The sequence below is a fragment of the Sylvia atricapilla genome, chromosome 9 (assembly GCF_009819655.1).
Source record: "Sylvia atricapilla isolate bSylAtr1 chromosome 9, bSylAtr1.pri, whole genome shotgun sequence".
Lineage (NCBI taxonomy): Eukaryota > Metazoa > Chordata > Aves > Passeriformes > Sylviidae > Sylvia > Sylvia atricapilla.
Genome location: NC_089148.1, coordinates 25,017,084 through 25,032,355, shown reverse-complemented (window position 1 = coordinate 25,032,355; position 15,272 = coordinate 25,017,084). Strand labels below are relative to the sequence as shown.

Sequence of the window (15,272 nt, the reverse complement as noted above, 5' to 3'; positions counted from 1 at the left end):
CCGCCCCGTGTCACCGAACCAGCGCTGCCCGCGACACCGCTCCGCTGCCGGCTCGGCCTTCCCGCGGGGCTGCAGCGCCTCGCTCGAGGGGGATTCACCCCTGAGTCAGCAAAGTCGCGCCCGCCGCTTCTTTCGGCACCGCCCGCGGGGACCGTGTGAGGGTCGGGGATGCGGCTCCTCGGCGGAGACGCCGGGCGTGCGTGAGGCGTGAGGCTCTGCAGGGGCACGGCCGAGGCGTTTAACACAAGCCGGAGCCGCGGTGTCCTCGCTGTGACACGGCCGCGATGCCCGACGTGCGTGTCGGGCGCTGCCCCGTTCCGGCCCGGGGACAGCGCTGAGCCGGGCAGGTGAGGCACCGGGGCTGCAGAGCGGACACGGTGAATTACCGCTGGTTCCGCATCTTTGCTCAGTTTATTTGGGATGGTTTTTCGGGTTTTGTGTTTAACATAGAGCTGTTATTGTGTCACCCAAGAGTCTCACGCCCAGCAAAGAGCCCCCGTTCCCCGAGGACCCCCCGTTCGCCTCACGGCCGATGAGACACTCCCCGCGCCTCTGCGGCTCTCCGCGTGAGTACGGCGGCCGGGCCGGAGGGGGGGAGCGGCACCGCGGAGCAGGGCGGTGGTGCGGAGCCGGTGCCGGCGGCGGGCGGGGCCGGAGGGGACTCGGAACCGCGAGGGGCCGCGGCGAGCGGAGCCCCAGCACCGGCCGGGGCGTGGCCTGGGCATTGAATGAGCCCGGAGGGGGCGTGGCCTATGCGTGATTGCCACATGGGGGCGGGGCTTGTGCCCAATGACATATATGGGCATGAGGGGCCGCGGCGGCCGCGCCTAAGCAGAGTGGGGGCGTGGCCTTCGGTTGGAGCGACAGGCGGGTCCTGTGGTCTGCGTGACAGACGGAGTTAGGGCGTGGCCTGAGCGCTGAGTGGCGGAGAGCGGGGAGCGGTGTGCGCTTTGATTGACACGTCAGGAGGTGGCCTTAGACTTGGAGTGACGGATGGGGCTTAGCCTTTGCGTTGCATGACGCGCGAGGGCGTGGCCAATCCCTTAGTGACAGGAAGGGGGCGTGGCCTCCATCCTGACTGACAAGCTGGATAGCGCTATATTACATGCGAGGGGCGTGTCCTCTTGTTGACTGACACCCGCGGTGGGCGTGACCTCCCCTGACTGACAGCCGCCGCACGCGCCCTGCCCGCTTCCCGCGGTGCGCGGTGACGTCGTGCGTAACGTGGCCACGCCCCTCCCGCCCCGCCGCCGCTCCCGGTCCCGTCCCCGGCGCTCCCGCCGCTCCCACCGGGACCCGGCGGCGCTTCCCGGCGATGTGACCCTTTCTCGGCAACACCAGCGATCATGGCTGAGGTGAGAGCGGCGGGGGCCCGCCCGGGAACTTGTTGCGCGGGGCCGCAAGTTTGTTGTGGGGACCGGAGGCCCGCGGGCACCGGCGGTCCCGCCCGCTCCCCTCAGGGCCCTTCAGCCCCTCGAACGGGGCCGTCCCGGCCGCTGGAGGCCCCTGAGGGGAGCGGGCGGGACCGAGCGCGGCGCCTCCCGCTTTTTAAAGGACGGCATATGTTAAAACATCGCTTTATTTCCTTTAAATATCTTTTTTTGTGGTCGTTAAGACAAAGGGGAATTGCTTCAAAGGTAGCGCGGTGTCCCGGCAGGGAGAGCTTCCTCGTGGAATTGCCTGGATTTGCGGGGAAGGGGGGGTTATTTGGGGATAATGGGAGTTGTGTTGTGGGATAAAACGGGGATGTAATATGGTAATGATAGGGAAATCGAAAAAAAAAAGCCTCTTTATCGTAGTGTCGGGTGGGTGGGGGTTGGATTTGCCCGTCCCAATAGGAGCAGCTCTTTGCCTTTTAGGAGGGGAATTGGGACTGCTGAATGGATATTCCATTGAGTTTTCCTCCAGTTATCCCCAGATCCCAATCTCGAGGCTGTTCGCTGCTCCAACGGTATTGACAAATGTGTCAGAAATGAAAATTTGAAAAGTATCCGTTGGACAAGTAGAATTTGTGGGACAATTGTTACTTCCAGGGCAAGCTGGAAGCGTCAGGATTTGAATTTACAGATGAAACTTCTCCCCTTGAAATCCCGGAATATATGGGGATTTTTCCTTAAATTATCTTCTCTTTTCCTCCCAACCCAAAACTTTAATGGAGCAGTCTTCCTGTTGTTGGGACAACACGTCCTGAGCTAATCTTAGAAGTCCTAAGAAACCTGCCTGGGTGGTTTTGTATCTCGAGAGGGAAATCACAGGTCTAATCCCCAAAAACGGGGATATTCTACAAAATTGGAGGGACAATGAGGCCTTTGCTGTGGCCATCAGAGCATTGGGGATGTTTGGCTGAAGTTTTTGTGTGTTTTGTTTATTTTTTCGTTCGTTAACCCTAACCCCTTGGTTCTGCTGCCCGTGTTTGTGGGCTCCGTGTCCTGTGGGGCTGAGCTGTGATCATTTCCTCCTCGGTGTCCCTTTGTCACAGCAGTGCCAGCCCCGAGGGCTGAGGGTTTGTGCTGCCCAGGGCAGGGAAATCCCGCTGGGATGTGGATTTTCCCTTGGTGGATGTTGTTCCAGTGGCTGAGGTCTTTGCTGTGGGTCACTCTCGATGTCACACTCAAAAAGGAACAGCGTTTTTGGGTTTGGTTTTTTTTTTTCATCTTTGCTTTTTTTGGAGGTGAATTCCTTGTGGTGTTTTGGCCTCTCTGGTTGAGGTGTAGGGGCAAGAGGAGGGTTTGATCAGCTCAGGAGGAGTTCAGTCCCAGGCAACTGTTGAATCTGCCTGGAGAAACAGTAATAATGGGAGTGATTTACCCAGGATACAGTTGCCAGCTCAGTTTGTGTCCCTGCCCATGGCAAAGAGCTGAAACTGGGTGATCTTTAGGGCTCCTTCCAGCCCAAACCATCCCAGGATTTTAGGAATTTAGGGAACACAGAGGGAACGGAGTGAGGATTCTCCTAAGTGTGACATTTCCAGCTGCCTGCATGACCAAACTATGGATGGGGAGGTGTCAGACTGATGGTTCCTGCCCTCCTTCCCATCCTCTCCCAGTGGAAAACCTCGTGCTGGCTGTTCTGAAGGGATGCCCAGGAGCTCATTTCTCCCTCAGGAACGATCCTAAAACATCATGTTGCAGAGAATCAGCGACAGACACAACCCCCAAAGCCCAGCAGAACTCTGAAACTTGTTGAGCTGCACAGGAAGGTTCTTGAGACAGCAGGGCTGGAGGGCAGAAAGTGAAACTAAATTCACCAAAAGTGCTGCTTCACTTTTTGCAGAAATGATTTGAATACAGGACAGACAAAAGGGAAAAAAATATTTTAAATATATATTAAATTTGGGATTAATAACCTGTGTTAGGGGTTCTTTTTACTTCTACGTGATTCCTCCTACTCCAACGTGTCAGAAGTTTGTTCCAGTCATCAACTGGAAAGAAAATATCTCTAACTTGAGATCAGCTGAAGCTTTGTGACTGTTACAATATCTGCATTAAGCTGCTTACGGGGTGCTTTTGGTGGAGGGAGTGCTGATACACACAGATTTTCTCCAAAATAAGTATTTTAATGCCTCCTGAGAAGAAAAGGTTGGGGCTGAAAAGCTTGCCTGAAAGAGAATGGAGTTTTGTGGGGGTTTTTTTTGTTTTTTTTTTTTTTTTTTTTTTTGTTAATTCAGCCTTTATAATGTTGGAGTGCAATGTAAGTGAGAGGATGAGATCTTCTGATCCCAAAAGTGGGCTCAGACTTTTGTGTTGACCAGAGGCAGCTCAACACTTGCTGTAATTTCCAGAAGTGCCCAATTCCTGCTGCTCCTTTTGTTCCATGAAGGGATGCACTAAGTCCAGGATCCTGAGCATGGAAAACTAAAGGGAACAAAGATGAAGGTTTAGGTTTGGTTTTTTTATTGTTGTTGTTCAGTGAATTAGGAGGAGTATCAGGGCTGCTGCAGGGGGAAAAAGGGTGGTCAGAGGTGAGGTGGAAGCTCTGGGGACTAAATATCCCTGATTTTTGGGTTGGCTTTAACTTGGAATGAACTGCAGGCTGGTTTAGGTGTGGGTTGAGGTGATGTGACAGGTCCTGGAAGGGGAAATCCTGCTCCTTCTGCTGCTGTTGTGTGATGTCCCTGAACTTCCAGGAGCTGATCCATCTCAGGCTGAGAACGTAAAAGCTTCCAGATCCCCCAGGAGCTGGAGTGGGGCAGCAGGAGCAGCCCTGGAGATCAGCAGATCCCCAGGAGGCTCAGGGGGGGACCCTGTGGCTCTGCACAGCTCCCTGCCAGGAGGGGACAGCCGGGGGGATTTGGGATCTGCTCCCAGGGAACAGGGACAGGAGGAGAGGGAACGGCCCCAGGCTGGGCCAGGTTGGATATTTGGGAAAATTCCTCCTGGAAAGGGCTGCCCAGGGCAGTGCTGAGTCCCCATCCCTGGAGGATTCAAAATCCCTGTGGATGTGGCACTTGGGGACACTGGTGGCTTGGCACTGCTGGGAATGGTTGCACTCAATGGTCTTGGAGATATTTTCCAACCTAAAAGATTCCATGATTCCTTTCCCCGTGGAACATAATTCCTGTTTCTCCCAAACCTCCAGCTGAGCAGCTCCTTGTGGTTCTCACCCACAACCTCTGAGGTTCCTCAATTTTTTGGCTTGCTGAAATAAGAACTTCAAGTTTTGCTTCTGCAGAGTGAATTTCTGAGGGGTTCAAAACCTGGATTGGCATTTTATGGTCTTGGGAAAGTGTGGGAAGGAGCAGGAGCTCTCCTGTGGTGTCAGGGCACAATTAAATGCCTCAACATCTTGGAATCCACTTGAATGGTTTTAAGTTTCTGAAAGTTGAGTTGTTTTCAACCAGAGAATCAATTTATTAACATTATGTGCTTTAAGAAGTCATCTATAAATTCCTATTGCCTGTAAAAATTCCCTTTTCTTCAATGTTCCGCTTTCAGGAGAATTTTAAACTTTGGGAATGTCACTGAATTCTGTTTTTGTATTTTGAACATGAATTACTTTCTGATTTCTGTTTTGAAGCAGTTTCAGGGCAGAATGCAGAAGGAACACCTGATCTGATAACTGTTCTTAGTAACCTTTTGACATTCTTGGTGTTTTTATTGAACTAAGGTGTAGTAGGAAGCAGCAGCAGAGTTCACACAGCACTGATGTGTTTGCAAATTGAGATGTTTGAACAGTCAGAGTTTTTGAGGAGCTCCTGGATACAGAGCAAGGTCAAAATAAAATAAATCTGTAGTTCCTCCTGATCTAAATCACAATTAAAATCAGGGATTGACATAATCAATCATATTTTGCCTGGTTTGATCTTAACTAACTGGGAGGTTTTGTGTCATTTTGAGCAGTGGACTTAATGGAGAGCTGAGAATTCTGATTTTTCCCTTCCTTGGTGAGGGAATAAACCCCGAAGTGGTTGATTAGAAGCACTGATTGGCTTCTCTCAAGGCAATTGCAGGCAACACAGTGGCACTCTCCCTTTCTAATCTTAAAAAACCAGGGTGGCCCTTGAGTTATTTTGTCATTCTAGAAGAGTTTGGAGGATATTTTCTACATGTGATAAAACACTGATGGTTTTGGGCTTCCAGTCAGGACTTCAAGTCCTTCCTGAGGCAGCAGAGGGATTTAGGCAGAGGCTGGAATTGTTGTGAAGTTGTTTCTTTTTGAGCCTTTCCTTGGCCAGAAGCCCCAGGCTGCATTAATATTTCCCTCCTAATCCATCCAAAACTGTCCATAGGAATGTTTCCTTGGGGTGCCTGGCATCTCTGACTGTGGAATTCTGGAGCAGGAGCCCATCACTCCTCAGAATCCCAGTTTTCTCAGCACAATAGTTTAGATTATTACAAGAAGTTAAGGAAGATGCTAGAGAGAAAAGAAATAGGAAATGGGGAAGCGTTGGGGTTGTGTGCTGCTGGTGTGAGTTCTGGCTGCCTGTGGTGTGCTGCTCCAGAACCCTCATGGAATGGGAAGTTCTCCTGCTGGAGCTGCAGGGAGCATCACGTGCTGTCCTTCCAGCAGCTCCCTCGGGCTGCAGCACCAGCACTTCCCTGGGGACACAATCCCTTGGGAAAATCCCTCCCTGGTGCTGCTGGAGTGGGCCAGAGCCTCCTGTCACCACCCTGAGGTGCCCTTGCTGGGACTGGGCACCCCGAGAGCTGCAGGAGCCCTGAGCTCTCCCTGGGAGGGGATCGCAGGGATCCAAGGGGGGATCAGCTGCTGTCCTGGCACTCGGATGTCACTGTCACCTGTCTGCCCTGCCCTGTCCCCACTGGGCACCTCAGAGCCCCTGGCAGGGCCTGAAGGGGCTCCAGGAGAGGGACTGGGGACAAGGGATGGAGGGACAGGACACAGGGAATGGCTGTAAGCTGGATTTGGGTAGATTTAGTGGATACTGGGGAGGAATTCCTGGCTGGGAGGTGGGGAGGGGCTGCAATAGAATTCCCAGACTTGCTGTGGCTGCCCCTGGCAGTGCCCAAGGCCAGGCTGGAGCAGCCTGGGACAGTGGAAAGTGTCCCTGCCATGGCAGGGGTGGGATTTAAGGTCCCTTCTCCAGACTAAACACCTGCAACTCTCTCAAAACTCTCCAAACTCATCATTATGGGATGATTTGGGGTGGAAGGGAGCTCAGGAGGTCTCTGCTCTGAGGTCTCCCAGGCTTGCTCAGGGCTGTCTCCAGCCTGGTCTTGAAAACTTCCAAGGGAAAAAACACTGGGAAAAGTCCCCTTAAGACAGGGATCAAGTCTCAGAAGGGAATGGCCAAGGCAGGGCAGCTTTCTGAGGTAGGAGCCTCAAGGCTTTGATGTTCACATTTGGGGTCTGTGAGTTCAGACATTGCACCTGCTCCTCATCTTCGGGAAGGAGAGGAATTTTCTCATGTCACAATCCATGGATGTGAAGGCTCCATTTGAGGGAAGGACAGGAATTTTCTGGTGTCACAATCCATGGATGTGAAGGCTCCATTTGAGCGGTGTCACTGCACTTTGGGCTGTGCAAAGATGCACGTGTAGGCCTGAAAAAGAAGACCAGAAGTGTTCTTTCTTTTTCCCTTGCTTCAATACGTTGCTATTTTCTGCCCAAGATAAAAATGGGGCTTTTTTTTATATTTTGAAGACAAGTTAATTTGTAACACAACACACAGAGAGGGGCAGGCTGGGACTGTAACTTTCCTCTTCTGGAAAGGGAGTCATTCCCTCTGGAATTAACCATGGTATTCCCTATTTTACCCAGCTCTTGTCTCTGGGCCCAGCTCACAGGAGAGTTTATTAACTTTGGGATATTTTCTTGGTTGCAGAGTTCATGACCTGAACAAATTGATGGGCTTGTCAGGCATGTTGCTATCCATACAAACAGAATTCAATTCTAGTTTTTAACTGTTTTATGTAACACATGAGGAGCCATTAAAGACAACTGAGGCAGTTTGGACAGGATGTGTATTTGTCTCATAGGCACTGCAGATTATTCTGCAGGTTTTCAGATGTTTCATTATTCAGCAGTTGTGTCAAACAGTGTGAAAGGTGTCAGCAAAGACAAGTTCTGTGGCTAGGAGTGAAACTGTGCAGTGTCCTTTGTGTCCAGGTGTTTTTGCTGCAGGGGAAAGAGAGAGAGAAAGCTCAGTGCATTCCACCTGGAGCATCCCAAGTGCTGGGATGAGACCTGGCCACCTCCTGCCAGCCTGCAGCTCTGGGGATTGCCTGGAATAAACCCTGCAAGGCTGCTGCCTCCTGAGGGCTGCTGCCTCCTGAGGGCTGCTGCCTCCTGAGGGCTGCTGCATTGAATCAGCTGTCCCAGTGGCAGCCCGGTGGGATACTTTCATTTCCACCCCAAATGCTGGGATCAGACACATCCCAAAGTCCTGGGAGATGTTTTAGGGGAATGCTGTGGATGTTCCATGTGGGAATTCTCCTCTAGGGTCTGTCCCATCTATTCCATATCCAGGGAATATTCTGGGATGGGATCTGTCCCATCTATTCCATACCCAGGGAATGTTCTGGGATGGGATCTGTCCCATCTATTCCGTAGCCAAACCCTTGGGAATATATTGAATAGGATCTGTCCCATCTATTCCCTATCCCTTTGGCTACATATTGGGGAAATGTTGGCTGTGATCTTCTGGCTGGTTGTTGCTGCAAGTGTCCCTACCCCTGGGAAGTGCTGTCTTTGCTGAGACTCCTGAAAATCCCGGGGAATAAAGAATGCCATCCCCACAGTGCTGATGCTTGGGCTGGGTCTCTCCTTTTCCTCTTCACGTGAGGTTTGTCCCGTTCTCCCCTCAGAGCTGCCTCTCCTGTGTTACTGGGGCACTCCCAGACCTGCTCCTCGGTGTGCCCAGGCAGCAGCAATCCTTGGCCACTGCAGTTTTTCCTCCTTGGCCAGGAGCTGGGAGTTCCTGGATGGTTTTTCATCCCTTTGAGCTCACAGTGCACTGCTCACTGTGACCTGTGCTGATGGTGCAATTCCAGCACAATTGCAGTGTGGATTGTCAGGATCCCCTGGTTTTCTCCTCTTTTTCCCTCCCAAGCCTTGGATCCCGTTATCCTTTCATAGGTTACATCTCTTTGTTCCCAGCATTGCCCTTGAGGCTGAAAGTGTTCTGTGCTTCCCTGGGAATGGCTGAGCAGAAAATGAGGATCCACTGAAGAGCAGAGCTGGCCTTTTCCCTGGAATTCCTGTTCCATGGCCGTGCCATCCTTAGGAATGAGGATGTGCCAGCCCCAACCTAGCCACATGATCCTTAACCAGGACATTTCCATCATCAAATGCCCCCCAATCCCTCTGGTGTCCACTTGGAGGCACAGAATGGGAATTAACAATCCTTGCAGGCTTTGTCTTGGAACAACTCTTCACCCAGAGGATTCTCCTTCCCCTCCTGTGCTGTCACACTGCCACTTTTCTGAGCTTTCCAGCCTCAAACTGGTGTTTGCAGCACATCTGGTGCTCACAGAGCCCGGGATAAAGGCAGGGAGAGGCTGGAAAAGTGATGCCAGTCATCCCAGGGATGGCACAGGAGGTCAGGGAGCTGCTTTGGGCATTCCTCAAGATCAGCTGGAATGTGACACTGCTTGGAGCTGGAAATAGAAGCAGGGAATGATTGGCTCATCCCAGACTGGAGAATCCAGAGGCAGGGCAGATGTGGTGGGCAAAGCTTGGGGACAAGGAACACAGAGCCAGAGTCTGCTTTTGGGGCTGGAGTTTGGAGTCGTGGCTCCCTGAACTCCCATTTTCCCTGTTTTATAGCCTGAAAAATAGCTTTTTTTGAGAGCCTTTTTGCTTCTGGATTGAGAAAAAGAATAATATTTTTTCCTCATATGAATAAAATAGGGAATAACATCTTTAATTCCAGAGGGAATTTGTTCCTTTCCCCAGAAATTCCCTTGCCAGGTTGGAGCTGAGGGCAGATGAGCAGAGTTGGAATTAAAAATCAGGAGAAAAGGGAGAAAATATGAACAGAATTTGGATTAAAATCAGCAGAAAAGAGAAAATATGAGGAAGGTTGGAATTAAAAGTGCATGGAGCATCCAGAATTCCCCACGGATTACCACAAAATCGAGACACTATTAATTTATAAAACTGCTTTTATGTATTAGTATTTATTATTTTATTTATTAATAGTTATTAATTTAGACATCCATAAACTGAGACCTCCTCAAAACTCCTCTGTTACATCAAAAATTACCCAGGGAACATTTTGGAAAGAGTTTGTTGGTTTGGTTTGTTTTTCCGAGTGAGTGTTAATTTGTATAAGAGGCTCCCACTAACACGTTTCAATGGCTTTGGTGAGGGCTGTTCCTTCATTTCATGAGGAATTCTCCTTGTGGTTTGGGATTCCTTTAAAAAATGGGTCCTTAAATTGAAGGAAAACAGGGGATTTGTGCTCAGCTTCAAACAGGAATCATTTCTCTTCAACTGGGACTCACTGGCAGTGGAATCTGGATATCTTTGGGTTGTGGAGAGGGGGATTTATACCTGGGGTTACATCAGAGCTAAAGCTTTAAAGCTTTAATAATTTTAATTCTAAGATGGTATTGGCAGCTTTTTTTTTTTTTTTTTTTTTTTTTTTTTTTTTTTTTTTTTTTTTTTTTTTTTTTTTTTTTTTTTACTAAGGGAAATATTGTATCCCTCAGAAATAACATAAATATAAAAATTGTATCCCTCAGAAATAATATAAATAGAATCAATTCACCTCAGGCCTTGAAGTCCAGCTCTGTTCCATGGAGGGCACAATCATTTCTGGAATAATTTTTCCTTGTGGAATTAAGGTTGGAAAAGACTTTTGAAGACCCTTGAGTCCATCCCATAATCAGCAGCAGCCTTAATCCATGTCCCCAAGTGCCACCTCCCAGATTTGCTGTGACCAACCCTGTCCTGGGCAGCTTTGACTTGAGAAAATGGAATTTTATCTGATTTCCAACCAACGATTGCTGCAATAAACTCATTAAGACTTGGTTAATTTGTATGAATGATTGTATTCTATTAATTACTCAGCTTTGTCAGACAAACAAAACCCCAAATGAAGCTCAGTCCTTGCTGGCTGATCCTGATATTCAGCTCCACATCAGTAAGGCTGGACTCTGGAATTTGTTAAGATAATCTTTGCAAATAAAGACCTTTTTTTTTTTTTTATTTTTGGGTGTAGTGACTAGCAAAACTTCCTCTGGTGTTGTGCAACCATCTGCAAAAAAAAAAATGTTTGTGGTGTTTCCCCACTTAATGTGAATTTTTTCTGGGAATCCTGAGGGGCTCCAGGAGAGCTGGAGAAGGATTTGGGACAAGAGGACACAGGGATAAATGGGATATTCGCCAAGAATTCAGTGGTTATATTCTGGTTTTTCCTTATTCTGGACACATTTTGAGTTCTTTTTTGACATTGGACATTCCCACAAAAAGGAAGGCATCTGTGTAAGTGAAATTATTCCCTAGGAAAGTCTCTTTCTTCTCACTTTGATCTAAAAGAACTTGAAATCAGACACAATTTTTTTTTTTTTTCAGAGTTTTACTTTGCTGCCTCACTAGGCCGAGTTGAGAAGGAAAATCCTTTAGAAAATCTAAATTTTCCCTTGAGGACCCCGTTGTAAATTAATTAATACAACAATATCCACGGTGCCAAACAAGAGCTGAGTTTGCAGGAGGCAACAGGAGCACCACAGGGAAAAATTCAGCTTTTCCTGACATGGAAAATAAACTCTTCAGCACTCCCTGCCTGAAAAGAGTGACAACATTTTGCTTGAATTATCCAAACAAATGAGCTTTGAATGGTTCCAATGCAAATTTCCCCCTGCAGGAGGTTCAAGATTGGCAAAGGGCTAAAAAAAGCAGGATTTTATGGAAGGGTTTGTTGGTGGAGGTTATAAAACACCAGGTTCCCAAATTTGGGGCCAAAGAGGAGCTCTGGGGTGTGGCTTATTGGGGAAATCTCCTTGTCTTTATCACAAAAATCATCTTTTCTGGTGGTTTTTTTTTTCCTTACAAATGGGCTGGAGATTCAGATTAAATTGATTGTTGTTTTCCTATTTTCTGGTGATTTTTTTTGGGGTTTTTTTCCTCACAAATGGGTCAGAGATTCAGATTAAATTAATTTTTTTTCCTATTTTCTGGTGATTTTTTTTTTTCCCTCACAAATGGGTTGGAGATTCAGATTCAATTGATTTTTGTTTTGCTGTTTTCTGGTGATGGTTTTTTTTTCCTCACAGCAGGGTTGGAGATAAATTGATTTGTTTTCCTTTATTCTGTAAGGAATTCTTGTTACGATTTGGGGATTCCTTTCCAAAGTGTCTCCTTGAATTGGAGGAGAACAGGGAATTTGTGCTCAAATGGAAGAATAATTCTTCTTAAACTGCCAGTGGAATCTGGGATATCCCTGGGTTATGAAAAGGGGATTTATACCTGGAGTTAGATCACAGCTAAATTCAATTATTATTTACCTTGGTGCTTTATTTATCAATTTAGTTATTCTTTATAAATATATTTTTCTGCAGTGAGTTGTTCTGTACCAGCTGAATAATTTGATTTATGCAGGTTCAACATAGCAAAAATAATTTCTTTTCTTTTTTTTTTTTTTTTTTTAGCCTTCTGTTGAGTCTTCAAGCCCAGGTAAATATTTTTAATAATTTCTAAAGGGTTTTGGCATCCTGGGAGTGGAAAAAAAACTTTCCAGGAGTTCCTTTAGCTGGATTGTTGTTGCTTCTTGAGGTTTCCTTTCTTTCAGAGAAATAATTAATTGCTTCATAATTCAACCTTAGAGTCACTCCTCCCTGTCACACCCTTAGTGTGGGGGCAAGGTTTGGAAAATGGAATTTAAATTGTGCAGGGAAAAAAAGGGGGGGAAATATGAGCAGGGTTGGGATTAAAAATCAGGAGAAAAGGGAGAAAAATATGAACAGGATTTGAATTAAAAATCAGGAAATATGAACAGGATTGGGATTAAAATCAGCAGAAAAGAGAAAATATGAGTAGGATTGGAATTAAGGGGAAATATATGAGCAACGTTGAGACTAAAAATCAGGAGAAAAGGGGGAAATGATGAGCAGGTTTGAGGTTAAAATGAGGAGAAAAATATGAGCAGGGCTGGAATTAAGGGGGAAAAGCTGGGCAGAGTTGGGATGAAAAATCAGGAGAAAAGAGAAGATGTGAGAAAGGTTGGGATTAAAAATCAGGAAAAGGGGAAAAAGGAGCAGAGTTGGAATTAAAAACAAGGAGAAAAGAGAAAATATGAGCAGGTTTGGGATTAAAAATCAGAAAAGGGGGAAATTTGAGCAGGGTTGAGATTAAAAATGAGGAGAAGAGAGGAGGAGAATGTGAGCAGGGTTGGGATTAAGGTGGAAAAAATGAGCAGGGTTTGGATTAAAAATCAGAAATTGCTGAAAAACCTGGGGGAGAATAACTCAGCAATAAAAGCTGCACAAGTGGTCAATGTACATTTTGGAAAAGGCAAATTTTTTTAAAATCTTTGCAGCTGTAAATGAGGAAGGTGCCTGAAAATGAAGGAATTTTTATTTGCTGAGGTTTTTACTCTCTGTAGAGCTTGACTGAGGCAGATTTTGGGATGATTTCAAGGTGAAATGATCACAAATTGAATTTTCCAGACATAATGTGCAGAAAGGGAGATCTGATCCCCCTCAAAGGAAATTCCCCTCAATAACCAACCAAAGACAAAGGAGCCAGGGACAATAATTGGAATTTTTTTGCTCCAAATTCCACTTCGAGCATCACTTAAAGAAACAAATTTTAAAAAAACCCAACTCTTTGAGGCCTTGATGGACCTAAAAATGGAATTAAAAATCTTGCTGGGGGCTGTTTCCCACCAGGAGGTTCAGCAGCATCTGATGACCATGAGTTTGACCCATCAGCTGATATGTTGGTGCACGACTTCGATGACGAGAGGACATTAGAGGAGGAGGAAATGATGGAAGGAGAAACAAACTTCAGGTCTGAAATCGAGGATCTGAACAGGGTAAGTGATGGCCTGAAGGAAGCCTAAATTCACCCCATGAAACATGCAGGGCTTTAGCCCTTCTTTTAGCCCTGCTTTTTTAAAAAAATCATCCTGAATCCATTAATAAATAAATAGGGAAGAGAGGTGGAAAGGGCTGAATAAATGTTCCAAAAATTGGCGAAAAAAAAAAGTTGTACATAAATATTAATAATGTGCTTGGTTTGCTGCTTTTTGCATCTTTAGGATTTACATTTTGGGAGTAACATAAATAAAAATATCATCTGGCTAAACCTGTGTATTCCAACTAACCTGAGCCTGAAGGAATCCCAAACTAACCCCATAAAACAGCCAGGTTTTATCCCTTCTGTTTGGATTTGTTTTTTAAGTTGACTCTAAACCCATTGATAAATAATTAGTAAAGAGAGGTGGAAAGCGCTGAATAAATTCACCAAAAATTGGGAGGAAAAAATAAATTGTACATAAATATTAATAATGTGTTTGGTTAGCTGCTTTTGGCATCTCTGGCATTTGCATTTTAGGAGTTATAGAAATAAAAATATTATCTGGCTAAACCTGTGTATTCCAACTACACCTGAGCCTGAAGGAATCCCAAACTAACCCCATAAAACAGCCAGGTTTTATCCCTTCTGTTTGGATTTGTTTTTTAAATTGACCCTAAACCCACTGATAAATAATTAGTAAAGAGAGGTGGAAAGGGCTGAATAAATGTACCAGAAATTGGGAGGAAAAAAAAATTGTACATAAATATTAATAATGTGCTTGGTTAGCTGCTTTTGGCATTTTAGGAATAATATAAATGAAAATATCATCTGGCTAAACCTGTGTATTCCAACTGCACCTGAGCCTGAAGGAATCCCAAGCTAACCCCATAAAACAGCCAGGTTTTATCCCTTCTGTTTGGATTTGTTTTTTAAATAGACCCTAAACCCATTAATAAATTAATTGTAAAGAGAGGTGGAAAGGGCTGAATAAATGTACCAGAAATTGGGAGGAAAAAAAAAATTGCACACAAATATTAATAATGTGCTTGGTTAACTGCTTTTTGCATCTGTAGGATTTACATTTTAGGAGTAATATAAATGAAAATATCATCTGGCTAAACCTGTGTATTCCAACTACACCTGAACAGTGCTTGGAGATTTTTATTTGAAAACAAACCCCCTCATAGTTCACGTTTCTTGATCCATGAAGAATAATAATAATTCACATTTCGATTAATAAATTAATTAATCAATTAAAAATCAATTAATTTTGATACAAATCCCTGCCTAATCTAATGGGAGCACCCAGAAATACCTTCATTTAAAGGGAGATACACAAGAACTGATGTCCCAACCCTATTGAGCATGAATGATTATGCCAATAGCACTTTCAATTAAATTGAGTGCTTTTAATCAATATTTCCAGTGCAAATGCTAATTTCTTGCTGGTAATTCCAGGTTCTATGTTTTTCTTCAGTTATTTCTCAGGCAGCAATAATAGTCTTAAATTACCAAGTGAGTTCATTAGAAATGCAAAGTAATTGAGATCCTGTCTGTGGCCTTGTTGGCCTCCAGAACAGCTCATTAATGAGTCACAAATGAATATTTGATGTACAAATCCTATTTAGCTTAAATGATTCTGCCAACAGGACTTGAAATTCATTGACTCCATTTTAATCTATATTTTTAATCTATATTTTTACTCTATATTTCCAGTGGAAATGATATTTTTTTAATCTGTTAATTTCCAGGTTGATATTAAATGAAAAAAATAAAGATAAATAGATAGTTGGTGAATCTAAATGTGCTTTGTGTGGATTAAATGAGGAGTGGAGCTCCACGTGTCTCTC

At 45.6% G+C, this 15,272-nt stretch overlaps 1 protein-coding gene across 3 annotated transcripts in view; it reads left to right on the top strand.

The window, feature by feature from the left end:
- Positions 1–10: 10 nt before the first annotated feature.
- Positions 11–15,272, top strand: part of MIER1 (MIER1 transcriptional regulator) — a 35,885-nt gene continuing 20,623 nt past the window's right edge. For 2 of the 3 annotated variants that reach the window (XR_010744267.1, XM_066325333.1), the window contains exons 1-3: positions 943–1,355; positions 12,054–12,078; positions 13,293–13,438. Coding sequence is in view for 2 of the 3 variants with exons in the window: in XM_066325333.1 (XP_066181430.1) it covers positions 1,347–1,355; positions 12,054–12,078; positions 13,293–13,438 (180 nt within the window). In the remaining variant the exon portion in view is untranslated. Of the gene's footprint in view, positions 348–472; positions 567–942; positions 1,356–12,053; positions 12,079–13,292; positions 13,439–15,272 lie in introns of those variants that run through there. The other variant, XM_066325334.1, reaches the window with a different exon arrangement.